Source organism: Balaenoptera acutorostrata, chromosome 19, assembly GCF_949987535.1.
Source record: "Balaenoptera acutorostrata chromosome 19, mBalAcu1.1, whole genome shotgun sequence".
Classification (NCBI taxonomy): domain Eukaryota; kingdom Metazoa; phylum Chordata; class Mammalia; order Artiodactyla; family Balaenopteridae; genus Balaenoptera; species Balaenoptera acutorostrata.
This window is the reverse complement of record NC_080082.1, coordinates 24556353-24573724: the sequence shown is the minus strand read 5'-3', so window position 1 is coordinate 24573724 and position 17372 is coordinate 24556353. Positions and strand designations below refer to the sequence as shown.

Genomic DNA, 17372 nt, shown 5'->3' with positions numbered 1-17372 from the left:
AGTGTCTCTTAAACATCAAGCTCACAATAGTCCACCTGAAAGAACAGGTGATGAGGCTTTTATTATTATTGCCATTGCTAAAAACAGATATAGAGAATATCCTTATATTATACCATATTAAATTATAATAAATAATATGTTATAATATAACGTGATGATTATAATATATTAATGTAATCTATATTAATTACAGAAATATGACAATAATTATATATGCATATATATTCTCTATATCAACCAGGTGAGTTTTAGTTCCCTATTGAGTATTATAGTTTCCTTTTAACCAATAAATAAACACATTAGATTGATCAAGGAAACTGTTGATGTTCAAGTAGGTTGTTGTTAATGTAAACTAGGTTGGAATTCATATTTGTTTGGCTGCATAGTCGACGCTTTTTCCTTCCACATTTGTCATCCATGGTTTTATTCCATGTCTCCCTTCTTCAGCCTATTATTAATCATTCATTGTCAAATTATAACAGCAGGTGTGTGGAGCAGACTTCAGCATCATTCCAGGCTTATCTCAGTGGGTTGCAGGAGCATTCAAACTTCAATATAAGGAGCCCCTTTAATTTGTTTTAAATTTAGGAACTGGAGGTTCCTAAAAATCCAAATTCCCCTGGAACAGATAGTTCACAGATGCAAATTTTAAATTCATTATCCCCAACTGGACCTCCTCCCACCCTTTCAGTGGGGAAAAAAGCCTATCAGTGACATCCCATTGTGTTCTAACCTGTTTTATAAAGAGCTAGTCAAAGGAAGGCTGTAAACTCAAACTTTGGAAGGATGGACCACCTTTTCTGTTTTCTGACTTGTTAACATGAATCATGATATGTCTCAGGAACAACTAGGCTATCACTAGGAGAGGATGCAGGCTCAACTGTCAGAGATTGGGCTGAAGAGTCAGACAAACCTAGGATCAAATCCAAACTTAGGCACCTAAACATGGAGAGCTTGAAGTTTGGTATCTTAGCTTTCTTTATGAGATGAGAGACTGGTGGTACCAATTTATGGAACTGTTGTGAGGATTAAATGGATAAAGGGCATGAGAAGGGCTAGAATGTTGCCTAGCATACAGTAAGCAGTCACTCTTAATTGTATCGTTATTTTCATCCTCCTCACCAAGGTTTAGGATCTCCATCAGTTTCCTTGTTGCTCATTAGTTTTAGCCAGATGCCAATTTCTGTTCATTCAAAGTCCATTTCTAACGCAGTTTCAGTTTCACTCTGAATCAGGACTGCAGGGGTTGTAGCAGTGGTTCTCCAAGTGCGGGCCCTGGGCAAGCAGCATCGGCCTCACGTGGGAACTTGTTAGAAATACAGATTCTTTGGCCCAGGAATCTATGTTGTAACAAGCTCTCTGGGCGATTCTGAGCCACCATCATAGCCATATTCTTCCCCTTCTCATTCTCCAGGTTGTAGGCTCTCTGTTCCACTCCAAACCTATTCTGCTCCTAAATCTGGAATGCTAATATTCTGAGCCACACATTTCCCTTATTTTGATATTTCTATGTATTTGATGGGTCCCTCTGACATAGAGAATAAGATCATTTCCTGTACCTGGCATCCGAAGGCAATCATAATTTTCTATACTTAGCTTTCCAACCATATATTCTTTTCTCTCCTTAGTTCTCTAATCTTCAGAAGATATTCTATGCTCTTCTCCTCTGGATCAAGATGTTTGTTAGTTTGGAAATACATCTCTGACAAAAGCCTACTGTTACTTTATGACCCTGATGAAAATATACCATCCACAAAGGATCTTCCCAGAGAAGACTGTCTCTCCCATCCAATGGAGAGATCCCACCCTACTCCAAATTATATGCTTTTTAAGTAAATAATATTTAGAGTTTCAATGCATGCCTTAGAGACAATTTCTTTACATTCTACTTCCTTGCTTCTTTGTGACAAACAGTGTAACCCTTGACCTTGGGCATCATGTGGGGTGAACCCTTGTCCTATAGATACTCCAGGAACAAGAAAGTATCAGTATCATAAGTGAGGGTGTAGAGTGACCAATGCCCTGCCACCCCAAATTATATGGAAGCAAGTTATCATAGTTCAAAATTCTACCATCTGGCTAAAAGGGCCACCTGACCTGGCACTGAAATGCTAGGTGGGTGGGGGTGGATCAGAGATGGAATTGGCATCTATTTTTAGCCCTGACTTCTAAGCTCTGGATTAGGGAGTCCTGTAATCAGAAAACATGCTGCATTTTCATTCTTTAGGCTTTGCTGCTTTGTAACCTGCTTCCACTTGTTCAATACAGATCAGATTAAACGATAAACAGGCTCGTTGGGTAATGAAGTGTGGGCTGGCATAATTCAGGGCTTGCCTCAGGCTCTCAGAGGGAAGAGAAATAAAGGTTCTTAGATCAGAAGCCTGGCTCCTTGGGGAAAAAGTGAGAGGACCTGAGGCTCCTCTCTGCCAGCACCTTTCTCATGGTCTCTGTCTCTGACCTTAGATTGGTTAATATTCTATGGGAATTCTTCCTTTTGAGCACAGTCAGTGCCCCACAATTTTCATACAAGGAGAGCATAGTCATTCCTGCCCTTTATGCCTCAGCTTCAGTCACTCAGGAAAGAATGACTTTAAAAAATCCAGAAAAGCCATTGCGCCTATGTGCTTGTCTGCCCAAGACTTTTAACAAAGAGCTGAGTGGGGTATATTAAAAGCAGAGATCCTTTCCACCAATTAATCAATAGTGTCTGTTTAGAGTCAGAACTCATCAGGTTAATATCTTGTGGTATTAATTCTTATTTCCTTTATTCATTCATTAACTCAGCAAATATGTACTGGGAGCCCCACTGTGCTAGGCTCCCAGGATAAAACAGTGATCAATAACAAAGCAATAATAAAATGTCTCATGAGAACAAGGACTTTACCAATTTCTCCCTTTAGAAATGTATTTTCAAGGAATTCCCTGGTAGCCCAGTTGTTAGGACTCGGCCCTTTCACTGCTGTGGGCCTGGGTTTGATGATCCCTGGTCCGGGAACTAAGATCCCGGAAGTCACACGGCATGGCCGAAAAAAAAAAAAAAGGTATTTTCAAAACCTCAAGCAAATAAATGGGTATTATAAGCCTCAACCAGTCTCTTAAAGGCAAAGAGCATGGATCTTTGAGACCTTATAGGAAAGGATTAATAATAGTTGCTAAAGCTTACACTAGGAGTCAGGTAGGAGAAATTTTTGTAGCATTAAAAATGTGCTAATAGATTTATTATGAATAATACAAATTGCTATTTAAGTTGAAATTCTAAAGAATCTATAGTTAACCAGTTGACAGCTGTTAGAAATACTGTGTCCAATCCTTTTTCTCAAATAAGTAAGACGTGAGAGCAGAGAATTTTAGACGTATGTGAGAAGAGGAATCTAGAAGGGAAGTACCTATGTGTGTAGGCTACAGATCCATATCATTCTTGGTCATATATACTGAGATTTAGCATCCCAGTGTGAAATTAATTTTTCAAAAAAAGAATGCCCATAATATTGGGAAATTCCAACTCCTCCCATCAAGAGGTGACATTTGTTTCTCCACTCCTTAAACCTGCTCTTGGTAATGTGACTTGCTTTGACCAGTGGGATTTGCAAACTTGATGCAAACAGAGACTTGGCAAGTACTTGCTCCCCAGTCTTTTGCGGTTCCATGGAAGCCTGGGAGCAGCACCAAAGGAGCTGAGCTAGCCTATTAGAGGATGCGAGGCCACGTGGAGCAGAGAAGAGGTGCTGACTAACGCCTAACTAGCCTGTCATCTATACAGTTGGTGCCAGTATAGATCATCCAGCCCCAGACAAGCCACCAGCTGACCAGATAGACTAGCAAAACCAGTTCAGACCAAAAGAACCACTCAGCTGCTCCAGAGAACCACGAGAAATACATCTTTATCATTTTAAGTTTTGACACGGTCTGTTATGCAGCAGAAGTGAACCAATACAAATCAATGTCCATATGACTATTTTGGTTCCCTTTATTCCTAAGCCCAAGTGGCTGGGAGAAAAAGGGAGATCTGAATGACAAATAGAATGTTTAGATAAAGGACATAAAGTTTATGTTTATGTAAGAGAGAGTAGGCACCAGGTTTGGTCTGGAGAAGGATAGAGAGGAGGGTGAGGAAGGAGGGGGGAGGGGCACTAGAGAGGGGAAAGAAGAAACGTTATTGAGTCCTTCCTATATGCCAGGCTCTGTTTTATGCATTTTACCTGTATTACATCATTTAATTGTCATGACAAACTTCAAATATAGCAACTGAGGCTAAAAGAGATTATGTGACTTATTCAAATCACACATAGAGCATATGTTTCGGCTCTGAAAATTTGACTTCATAGTTTGGTTTTACCTAGTAAGCACTACTGCTGTCTGAGAAAACAGTGGTAACAGTAGCTATGACCTTAGTTTGGGGTAAGAAGGAAGCTTTTAAGGTTGCCAAGCTGGCCAGGACTGACAAGAGGAAAGAAGCCCCTCCTTTTGGATACATATTTTTGTGGAAAATTATACCTCCCAAGTCATCTCAGGATGATACGTCCTCAAAAACTCACAATTTGTATATCCTCAAAATAAAGCTGGGTGGTTTTACTTGATGACAAAAAGATTACTTTTAGGCATATCCTCTTTAATTATATAAAGTGATAAAATTAATGTTTACTTTATAATTATTGTTATGATAATTAATATTAGCATAAGCATTATTACCAGAAGTTTATTCTATGTTAGGAAAGATATTAGGATGTAAACATATTCACTCCTTATCACACACCTCTAAAGGTGTTTCAATATATCCCCCATTTTATAAATAGGGAAACTAAGCCACAGAAAGAAGTAATTTACATGGCGTGAGTGTGATTGAATGAAAAAATTATGATTCCATCCAAGCAAACTGACTTATAAACTTGGCCACTTAATTCATATGTTATTCTCTTTGACTTGTAGACTGATGTCTGCACTTTCTTCCCAAGTCCATGTGCTTCCTCTGTCCCCAGAGAAACAGTAGCTGAGGGTAAATCAACCTACTATCCTCCAATCTTTATAATCTCTTCACATATCTAGGACCTCCCCTACCTGCTCCCCCTTAATCTGGTACCCTCAAATCTGGAGATGACCATTTGCTAAGACTGGTCAGTTTGCTACAACTTGCAGCTGAAAACCTTGAATTACTATTTGCTGCGTACTTCTATCCTTTATCTACAGTTGTCTACAGTAGGAGTTACTGTTCAGGATTTGAGGAGGGTGGTTTATAAAGAGAGACCAGGGCAAGACATAGGGATGGAAGCCTCTTACCTTCTGCCTTTTTCTGGGTTAGTACTAAGGGGCTATTAGTCATAGTGACATCTTAAAGGAGTTCCTAGTTAAAATCTATTGATATAGCTCCAGTCTCAATCTGCAGGCTTTTTCTAAATATCAGTAGATTAGAACAAAGGAGGGGTAAAGATGAAAGAGATGGAGAGGTGGTGGGAGGATATCGGTAGAATGGATGCAGAATAAAGAGGAACTAAGGGAGAGATTCCAAAGTCAGTATTCAAGTAACTGGAGCAGCTGTACATGAAGTGGGCACTATAGTGATTAAAATAAATCTGGTGTGGGTTACCCACAAAATGATATTCATGCGGGGCCTGCAACAGGCTTCTCCTTGAACTTGGAATGACACTCCCATTCTTCCCTGTAGGGAAATCTTATTTTGGATGCTGATCTCTTTCCCAGGAAACTGTAGCTTCCCCTTCACTTTCCCATAATTTATTTCCACTTCCCTTCATTATAATCTCTATTGTTAAGAATACTGATCTCTACCTTATAGCACCTGCATGCTTGTCTGACGTAGGGGGATCTTGCTAGGAACTTGCCATGTGCCTATATTCCCAGACAGTCAGCCATAGTGCTATAGCTTCTCTGATATTTGGGAGCCCTTAACCACTCCTGTCCCTGAAATTTACTGTTCACCTCAGACTTTCATCATCCTTTCCCTTCTGTGAGAGTTACTGAAGTGGACAATAGCTTCTCTCCATCTGCTTCCACTCAATTCTATACAAGGGAATGATATTGATTTTAAAGAAACTCTAGTCCTGATTATGCCACAGGCAATAGATAGAGACACTGCATATTTTGAACGAGATCTTGATATAAAATCTCAAGTCCTTAATTCAATCAGGCTCTCCAAGAATATGCCTGCTTCATTTCAAGGGTTTTTCTTTAGGCACAGGTCAATCTACCATGCCCGAACCAGGGACAAGAGGAAGGTCAGTGAACATATTGGCTGTGCAATGAAGAAACACAACTGCACCCAGCAGTAACACACAGGTCACGACTACCAATTTTGTTGTTGTCGGGAGAAGGGGTAAAAGAAAATATAAACCAAATAAATAATTTAAAATTAAGCTGTTATTCAAAGCCTCAGGTTAGGGCTGTCTTAACAAGAACATATGCGATTTATTCATCAATTTCTAAAGATTACAGATAGATTTTAAGCTAAAATGTATAGTACCATCACTTTTAATTCAATTCTTACTACAACCTAAATTTAAAAGAACAATTATGATTCCCATTTCACAGGTGGGAAAACTGAGAGCAAGAGAGAGGAAATAATTTGCGCAAGGTTATATGGGCAAAATGTGGCCAACTCCATCCAACTCCAGGACCCAAAATTTCTCAAAACAATGAGCTCCCTATAAAGATGTATTTTTCCTAAGTAGCCTGGGTTGGACAAAGCAATTATTCTGGCAGCTGGGCCCTATGTCAGGAAGAAACATTCCTTAAGTGCTATCAAACTAGTATGTCCCCTGGGAGATTTAACCATCATTAGTGAAAAGCTTCGTTGACAATATTGTGTGCAGCCCACTGTAGTGGGCTAGAGCAATGCATTATCACTAACTCAAAGAGATTAATTTAATGGGCAATTATATGCTTCCTGCTTTACAATACTTTCAGGTAACCAATAATAGTATGCTTTCTGTAAATGCCAATTGCCAGCTCTCAGGTACACAGTGTCAGCGGGATTCTCCACTTTCCATCCCACATCACCACTTTCTCTGGGAAGGACACTCTAAAATTGGCATTCAATACCTCTGAAATGCCCCTGCAAAATTTGCTCTTATTGTAAGCAAATTTTTCCTTTACTGTCCCCCAATATCCTTTATCTCTCTGACAGCTGAGCTTGTTACCCATGTCGCTCTCTTAAGTAGGTCTTACTACACTACCCAACCTAAAGGGATCTTGTGCATCATCTGACAAGCCTTAGCTCAAACCTCAGCTCAGTGAAATATCACCTGTCACCACAGGAATAACACAAAATAGAGACCAAAACACACAAACAGAAGAACACGTCACCTTTTTCTGCCTTCTTTCAAAGTATCATAATTATGTTTATAATGTAAAGTTATATTAATTATCATATAATTAAATTATAATGTGAATCTGATGGGGAGGGTGGAAGGGAGGTGGGAGAACTTGCGAAAAGTGGATTCCTGAATGGCTGCCTTGAGTTTCTGACTCCGTAGGTCCTAGGCAAACACCAGAACTCTGGTTTGAACAATAACCCAGGTGACTGGGATCAGCTGGGCATGTCAAGTTCTCTGTGAACTTCATTGAAAAATCCTGTCCCCTAAAATGTTCCTCAGTTTCCTGATCTCGAAAATGGGACTAGAATTCCCATCTGAACAGTTCCAAAGGCTGGCTTTGTCCATTAGGCAATGTTCCTCCCCTGGGTTATAAACGTTAGAATAGGAGGGCCTGAGCAAATGCAGGCTTGTTCTTTCCTCCACTGCACTCTTGTCCCTGCACCAGCCTTCCGCTTTGCACAGAAGAACTATTTCATTCGCTTGTTTCAGGAAATGATGTGGCAGTGTCAGAAGCTCGATTTAAGCAGGAGGATGGAAGGAAAGAAGATATAGAAGAGGGTTCCCCCCAAAGAAGGCATCTAAGAACATGTAATCTGCAGTTAAGCAACAAGGGTACCAATCTTGCCTCTACCCTTTGCTCTCTTGGAGGCTCTGGGCAAGTTACTTAACCTCTGAGATTCCTTGACTGGAAAATGCATACAGTAATAGTACCCGTTTTCAAAGACTGATGTGAGTTAAATGCACCATAGGGATTACATAATACTTTTTCAGTGTTTAACTAGCTAAATTTACTTTAAGCCTTCACCACCATGGTACACAGCAGCCATGCAAAATAGTTTCAAGGGGTGCTACTAGCAAAGCTACTTAGCAAAGATATGCTATACAAGCCTCATCTCTTGTTAGCACTTGGGCATCTAACTGCCAGATCATGTAATGAGATGTGCCTGTTGATTGTGATGGCACGTTAGATCTATTACCACTGAAATTCTTGGGAAATATACACAGTGAAGCATCTCAGCCTTGGGTAAGTGAATCTGACACAAGAGGATAAAGGATGACATCTCCATTCTCATTAAGAGATAACAGATGGACTTTCCTAAAATCCATTTTTTAGCTTAATTTCACTTGCTTAAATCTTTTGTCTGAAGAGATGGTGATCTGAGAGTAATTTTAAATTGTTCTCCCTGGAATGAATATTTCTTTATCTTTATTAGAACCTCCCCCTGTGGGGTTATATTGTCCTGGGTGGTTTTAAATATTCATCTCATCCAAATACAATAAATCTCCCTTTAATATTTTTTTCCAAGACATGGTCTGCAGCTTTGGAAGATAAACATTACATGATGGGCTAAATAATAAAACCAAGTGAAAACAAGTTTCTAAGCCATTTTCATAGTAATTCCAATATTTCTTAAGTTCTCTGTGATCTTATTTCAACTTCCTTTCATGATTTAGGAAAAAAAGATAACCTAATTTTACATTTAAATTTCTAGAATTATGCCCACCTCAGCTTATACTTTACAGACTAAAATTAAAGTTCTCTTTTGTACTCTGAATCTTGTTGGTTTTAAGAAAGTTACATGCAAAAAGTCAAAAAAAAAGTTTAGTTTTCAATCTCTGAGTAAAAAAAAAAAAGATCAAAAAAGGATGTAATAAAAGGTGAGATAACTCCCACTGATGTCAACAGAATAATGTAAGTTTGGGTTGTGTATTTTCAATTCTGTAAGGTTCAAAGTAAAGCTGAGGGTTGTCATGTGGACAGAACCATTTCCTATTTGGTCTCTATGGAGCTAACTATAACCTTGAATTTGGGACATACTTGAGTGATTTCTCTCAAGCCATGAAAAAACTTTATCTGATCTATATTTCAATATTTTTTAATCAATCATATGTTCATTGAAGGAGGTTTGTGGTCATACTTTTTTTTCACACCATCAACATGGAACTGCTTGTAATTCCTAATACTCATCACCTTCTTGCTCACCTCTGTGTCATTCTTTATAGATATATCAGCAGATTCCAACTCACACTTTTATATGCAGGGGCTTCCAAATGCCATTAGAAGGAAAACTTCAAGAGGACCAGGGTTTTTTCTTATTTTGTTCACTGCTATATATCCTCAGTCACTAAAACAGTGCTTGGCAAGTACCGAAGACTCCATAAATAATTATTGAGTGAATGAACAAATGAATGTCTTCCCTTATTTGGTTTGGTGCCCTTGTCACCCTAGAATTAACAGCTCATTATCCCAGAGCATCTGCTTTGTATCTGTCGTCCTTACTTGTCTGTGATTCCTTGCAAATGAGACTTTTGTTTCTGGATTGCCCCTGAAATATTTCCTAACCACCTATTCTGTGTATTCATTTCCTTTTACTCTTTACAATGGAGTACCTGGATTCTTATTATTAGGGCCTCCTTGATGAATATTTCAGTGAAGGCATCCATCTCATAAAAAAAGTGTCATAGGGCTTCCCTGGTGGCGCAGTGGTTGAGAATCTGCCTGCCAATGCAGGAGACACGGGTTCGAGCCCTGGTCTGGGAGGATCCCACATGCCGCGGAGCAGCTGGGCCGTGAGCCACAATTACTGAGCCTGCGCGTTTGGAGCCTGTGCTCGGCAGCAGGAGAGGCCATGAAAGTGGGAGGCCCGCGCACTGCGATGAAGAGTGGTCCCCACTTGCCACAATTAGAGAAGGACCTCGCACGAAACGAAGACCCAACACAGCCATAAATAAATAAATAAATAAATAAATATTTTTTTTAAAAAAAGTGTCATAGATTAAGGTGAACTCAAGTAGGTTTTTATATTCAATATATGAGAAAATTATTTTAAACGTAATTATTGCCTACATACTTTAAACAAAACCATGGTCCTTTAGAGCGTTTTTATATAGCCTCAAACCAATCTAAATAGATATAGTTTTTCTCAGAGGCTTAAGGTGATATGCAGCTTCAACATTGTAAATTGTAAAAATTTCATATCTAGATGGGGTTAAGACTTCTAATAAACCAAAGCCACCAAATGGGATGCTTTGTTTCCTTTATCCCTTAACGTTACAAGGGAAAACTACTGCCAGAGTCACATACTGGAGAAGAAAATGGTACTTCTAATAAGGAAAAACACCGAAGTTTCCAAAGCTCTTTTTTCATTCCATATCAAGCAGGTTCTTTGCCTGCTTTGAGTTGCCAAAAGAAACATTCTTCACTCTTGAATCGTCACTTTTTCACACCGTGGTTGTGTTTTGTTTTCTTTTGTTTTTAGTAAGACTCCATGGAAGACATTACCCCACATCTCAGAACAAGGAAAAACCACGCCCTTCATGAAGGTCTAGATTACTCTTCCTCTTACAGACAAATTTATCAACATATCTCAGAGACATTAGCTGTGAAACCAGAGGAGATTTTAGAGAAAGCATAGAGCAGATCTTAGGGCTGATGTCCTTTACATATGTACGCCCATGAATCTTTCTTATTGTGAGTTTTTATTTCCTTATTCAGATACCTTCTACCCTAATTCCCTCAAGAATGTAATGTCTCCCTTGCACTTGTGTAAACTGTGAAGTCCTCATCAGCTCCTTTATGGAAAAATAAAGTCAGGTAATATGCAGAATGTCTTTTGCTTGGAAAGAAAATGAATATCACATCCCCTTTGCATGTTCTGTATAATAAAAAAACTGGTGAGACAGAGTGTGGGTTCTCATAGACAGAATAGCATTAAATTTCAGCATATAGCTATTGTTTAGAGACTCAATTATAGTGTCATTAAGTGTAATCAAAGAAGCTGTGCTCATTAAAAATTAGCAGAAAGACTAACATGTGTTATTTTAACAACCCTGGAACCTCCTCTGAAAAAAAGCTTACATTTTCACATGTAATTTATGAAAAATTTTATGTTGAAGATATAATTTTAAATAGTCCATGATTACTGTGTAAGACATATTAATTCTAAAAAACAAAACCAAAAAATCATCTATCATCTCATCTCCCCAAAATGATATGTATTGACAGTGTAAATTTTCTTTCTGTATTTCTGCATGTATATATGTATGTATATATGCATAGTTTAAATATGTGAGTAATAGTTTCTATATCGAATATAATATGTATGTTAGGGTCCACTTATTTAAATTATGGTATATAGTTCTTGAATTCTATTTTTTTAACCTACCCTTTTATACTAAATCTTTCCCCATATTTTAATATGCAAAACATTGTTTTTGATGGCCGAACAACAGATATAGATATAAGAATACTTGGATAGAAGAAATGTTTCCTTCCCACATATATTGCAACTTTTTGGTCATTTACCACAGTGTAAGTTATTTCATGTTGAGACGATGCATTCAAAGGCTCCTCGGGAACAATAAAATAAGTTCCAATGCCAAAATATCTAATAGAAACTGGGACCACTTGTCATATGATCCCTAGGCATAAACTATAATTACAATCTTGAACCCAGCCACATAAGGAAGAAATTAACAAACCCAGGCACTTACTGATTTCGGTAGCAATGATTGTTATGTTGTGCCACACGCTTAATTCCCTGTCAAGCGGTGTTGCAAGCGTTATCTTCCCATCATCTGCATTAACGTTGAACTGTCTCTCCAGGTCGGTGTGCCGGTCGATGGAAAACCTACAAAACAGATACATTTGTAATCTACTTCAATGTTTATATGATCCATACATTCCACAGCAGACCTTTAGTAATCCTTAGAGAGCCATAGCTGCGAAGTCAAATGAATTGGGAAACACAATGGCATCATAATTTGTAAAACGAAATGACTGAATGCAGCATAAGAAACTTAATAATTATTGTCTAAGGAGTAATTAGCTACATATGCAACATGGAGGTCATAAACTGCCATCAGTTTCAATAGGTAACATCTTCAAAAATGGATGCTGATGAAGAGTTAATTGGACAATCCATCACATTTATTGGACAGCTTATGATAATTAGCAGTTGCCACAAAATACCATATAAAACAATGAACCCAAGCCCAAAGCAGGATGGCACTAGCCAGCAAGTTATTTATGGCAGTTCAAAGGAAATGTGTGTTTGTGTAAAACTTGCATTTAATTACACGGTATGTATGTGTTACTGTCATTGCTGCTGTTGGTTTGTTTTGTTTTTATTTTAAGTAAAATATATATTTAGTCTCCTATTTGTCTCTGTCCGTAGAAATCAGATGTTTACTGTTTCTCTAGTGAAATTTTAAAAATTGGAATAGATATTTTAGCAGATTTACAACACACAATTTCATGAAATTTAAAACTTTAAATGGGCAGGTTAGTAGTTCCTCTGTTGAGAAAACTCTTCCAGATAAGACAACATTAAGATGCTTTGTGTCTATGGCCAAGTGCTTCTCGGGAACACTAAGTATCAAGATCATACAGGAATTATTTTTTTCACAACATTAATATCCTTTTCATACACCAGTATCTGAGCTTTGGCAATGGAATGCCAAATACAAAAAGCTATATGTCTTAAGGAACACAAGGCATAATTAGAAATATCGGTCTATAAATAAGCAGTGAAATAAACTAAAACAGGATGGAACAGAGGCTCAAAGAAGGATACTGTAGACTAAATGTTTGTGTCTCCCCCAAAATTTATATGTTAAAATCCTAACTCCTAATGTGATGGTGTTTGGAAGTAAGGTCTTTAGCAGGTAGTTAGGGTTAGAATAGGTCATTAGAGTAGGGCCCTCCTGATGGGATTAATGACCTCATTAAAAAAAAAAAAAAGAAGAAGAAGAAGAAGAAGGGGACATAGGCTCTTTCCCTGCTCTCTGCCAATGAGGATACAAGAAGAGAACCATTTGTAAACCAGAAAATGTGCCCTCACCATACACTGGATCTGCTGGTGCCTTAATCTTGGACTTCCCAGCCTCTAGAACTGTGAGAAATACATTTTTGTTGTTTAATCCACCCAGTCTATGGTATTCCATATCTGTAGAAGGCCAAACTAAGACCAAGGCCATGTATAATCCCATCTAGGAGGAAGGACTGAAGAAAACCATTATCGTTGAGGTGACCTCCTAAGAAGTGCACATGAAATCGATTTATTGGTACCCGTTAATGCTAAATATGAAACATGGTGCATGGCTATTTGGAGCTTAGCATATTTTATTTTTTTACATGGTTTTTATGGACATTTATTCTATCATTAAGAATAAGACTATGTTATTATAACAAAATGAGAAAAAAAAATTTCCCATAGTGTTCTGTCTGTAGGTTTGTACTGTTAATATTTTAGTGGATTTCATTGCAAACATATATATGTATCTTACGTATATCTACTTATTTATGTGTATCTACTTATTTGAATCTATATCTACCTATAAAGAAGGATGGATAAATGGATGGGTAGATAGATGATAGGTAGATAGAGAGACATATAGGGATATGGATAACTCCTTCCTCCTTTTAGCTATTTCTTTTTCATTAGAAAGGATATTTATATTGCTTATACCAGATGCAAATACCAAGAAAAAAGGCATTTCTGTGAATCTTCCCCACCAAACACAAGCATCACTAAACATTTTGGAATAATATTAAAAAACACTTAATTTTATTGACAATAGCTTATTGCTGAATTCCTTGGTAAAAACATATACCATGAAATTATAGTTCCTGGTACAGTAAAGACTTAGATATAAAGAAAACTAAGACACTGACATGCATCTATACATCAGGAATTTACAAACCAACCCCATGCCTAACCCCCAGGATGATTAGAGAAATTCAGAAAGGATTTAAGAACCCAGAGGCATATCTGAATTAACAGTGCTTGCAAAATAATCCTGAGCATGAGGAAGTGTTCATTGCAAAACATTTGAATCTGTTGTATTACAGGAAAAAAAAGACTAAAAACCCTTTTCTTGGGGAACAATGATTGTTGATTAGACCAATGAAGTTCCAAGTTTAACTGTAAAATAACTGAAAAGACACGGGTTTTGCTCCAGATATCATGAACACTCTGTCTCTTAAAAGAGCTAAGAAATGTCCAGAGGATTAATTATCACTATCTGCATCATATTCATAAATAAACTTTGCAGGCATTGCTGGGTTCTAGTAATTTTATTATCTCACTGCTGATATTTCACACACTCATGCATCTACCAGTTTCCCAGAGGCCACAGTAAATGAAAATCAGTCTAATCACTGATACTCATGAATCCCAAATCTGAAACACACTCCATGGCTATTTGATTGCTGTCCAGTAAATGCCTAGAACTTCTGGCCTAGTAGTAGCACTGGGAACAATGAAAGGGTTTTGGAAGTTGGCATTTAAAAAAAAATGCTGTTTGTTTAATCCCTTATTTAAAACTATATTATGCAGGGACTTCCCTGGTGGTCCAGTGGTTAAGACTTCGCCTTCCAATGCAGGGGGTGCGGGTTCGATCCCTGGTCACGGAGCTAAGATCCCACATGCCTCACAGCCAAGAAAATAAAACAAAAGCAATATTGTAACAAACTCAATAAAGACTTTAAAAATGGTCCACATCAAAAAAATTTTTTAAAAAACCTGTGTCATCCAGACCTCAAATTTGGAATAAATTATGTCTCTATTATTTATACATTGCTGTTTCTGGGATAATTAACAAATTCATTGAGCCTCAGTTTCTTCACTGGTCAAACATGAAGTACTCAGATCCCAGGTCTGGTTGTGAAGATTAAAAATAAAGCATAAATCAGTCTCTGGTGCTTAGTAGGTGCTGAAGATATGTTCATCATCATCATCAAATCACCATAATCATCATGTCCCATTAAATGAAACTTTATAAACTTCCCTACTTGGAAGGTGGTGGAGAAGGCCCCTTTCTTAATAGTTTATAAATAGCATAAACCTGGGAAAACATTTGGGTGTTATTTAACTCCCATCACTCTAACAGAGGCAGGGATATTTTTCTCATTTTTTAAAGATCCAGTTCATGACAGACTTTATGGGGTGAGTCATAAGAATTTATAAAATAGGCTATAAATACAACCCTTTAGTAAGATCAGAGGTAAGAATGTCATAATATTACGAGATTACACAATGGGAGGAACTTGGGGAAAACAATGACTAAGTTTAAAATTCAGTTTGAAGTCTACCTCAACTATTTCAAGAAGCCTCTTGCTCCCTTTGTAGACATTTCACACATTTTATTGCCTAATAGACTTTATAGTAAAGGCTGCCAAGAGCTTTTGCTAAACTGTTCAAAAATCCAGACTTAACATAGTCAATAAGCATGCATTAGACACCAAACGTGTACCAAGAACAGTGCTAGATGCCTTTTTCTTTCTTGCATCCTTCTCTCCTTGGTTTCTTGTAGAATGAATAAAAGAAAAATCACTCTTACACAGGTGTGACTTAGTCGTGTTATTAACCTCTCTGTACCTTTGTTACCTAATCTGTAAAATGGGAATTATAATAGGTTTTGTGAGATTTAAGCGAGGTAATACCTATAAAGCACTTATTGCAGTGCCTGGCATGTAATAAGTGCTCAGGAAATATCTATTGAAAAATTTTAATGCTGTCATTACTTATCTGGAAACAATAGGTTTCTACTGACAATTCCCAGGCCCCTCTTCAGGAGTAAGCCAGCATTGCTTTTACTCCTTGCTTCTTTGTCCCTAAACCAGTTCATCTGGGTTCTCATATCAGTGGAAGCAAACACAAGGAAGATATCACTTTAAGTGATAAAATAAAGCTGAGGAGACGGAGCATGTGGGGAGGCTCATACCTGCACCTCTAGCACCATTCTAGTGTTCATTTTTCTACCAACTTTTCTGACCAAAATCTCCATCCCATAAACTGACCATTCCAAGTTCAAAGCATTATTGGACACATTCACTTTGGTATTCATATTGAATACTATATGAGCATTTGTTATCATAGTTAAAATTAATTACATTTTTATATAAGTTTGAAATGAATTACATAAAGATTATCCATATTTTAAAAAACTGCACCCCACATGCCATTTTTAGGAATGTTCTCAGAAGATGCTTGCTCCCCACCGATAGCTATGCCACTCCATCGCTAGCTGCAAAGATTCAAGTTGCTTTCCTCTGGCCGTCTAAGCTGCCACCATCCACTCCACTATCTCAATTTCTCCCCACTCCTCCTCCTATTCCACTGTGTGATACAGCTGCATCACTAGCAATAAAAGTCAATACTCAATTACAAGACTCAATATAGGCTCTTTCCTTAAAAGCCAATTGACAGAGAATAATTTCAAAGAAAAGCAGAGTGGGTTAAAAATAGCAAACTTAAAGTACCAACTTAAATTTTAGAATCCAGTGTACCAAGCAAGTTCTCCAGATGTCATGATTTTGCATAGATGTCCCAGAAGTAGACACTAAGCCATTCATTCTGCTTTCTGGGATTCCTAGCGTCTATCTGAATAGCAACAGATAGAGTGCAAGAAGCAGAGAAACCAGAAAACCTTCAGTCTAATTTCACCTGTGGGATCTCATTAAAACAATGTAACTAGTCATAATCTCATAGGCCCATCTATAAATAGGAGAAAGTATCTATTTCACAGCATGGTTCTTTGCAGTAAATGAGTTGATACATGATTCAGATACAATAAATTAATTGGTTAATTAATAGTCAAGTCTTCAAACCCAGAATGACTATGAAAATGAATAACTAGAAATAGAAAGATATAAATAAAAACAACCATTCACATCCTTCAGTAGTTTCCCAAGTGACACTAGAAAAATGTTCCAAAATTCTTTGTAGTGTTTGTCTATACCAGTTATCACCCTTTTCAAAATATCTGCTACCATGAATATCTTCATAGAGTATAGACTCTGAGCTGAAGAGAAGAGAGTCTATACTGGGTTTCCTCTCTCAACAATCATCCACAAGGAGCCTTCTGGACCTGGCTGAGTCTTCACAGATCTTCTCTTCCTTAAGGTTGTCCCTCCTATTATTCTACAGGTAAACATTTGCTGGACTTTTGCTCTTTAAAGGCAAGAAGAGATTGTTTGATTTATATATCATAACATCACATTGGTTGGAATTTTGTACTGCAGTTACTCAATAACTCACAATA

The 17372-nt window shown here is 37.6% G+C and overlaps 1 protein-coding gene across 3 annotated transcripts in view; it reads right to left on the bottom strand.

Annotated features, from left to right (window-relative positions):
- Nucleotides 1-17372, bottom strand: part of CDH8 (cadherin 8) — a 367969-nt gene that overhangs the window by 104454 nt on the left and 246143 nt on the right. For all 3 annotated transcript variants that reach the window (XM_007198048.2, XM_057535058.1, XM_057535059.1), the window contains one exon: nt 11820-11956. In XM_007198048.2, coding sequence (XP_007198110.1) covers nt 11820-11956 — 137 coding nt within the window. The remainder of the gene's footprint in view (nt 1-11819; nt 11957-17372) is intronic.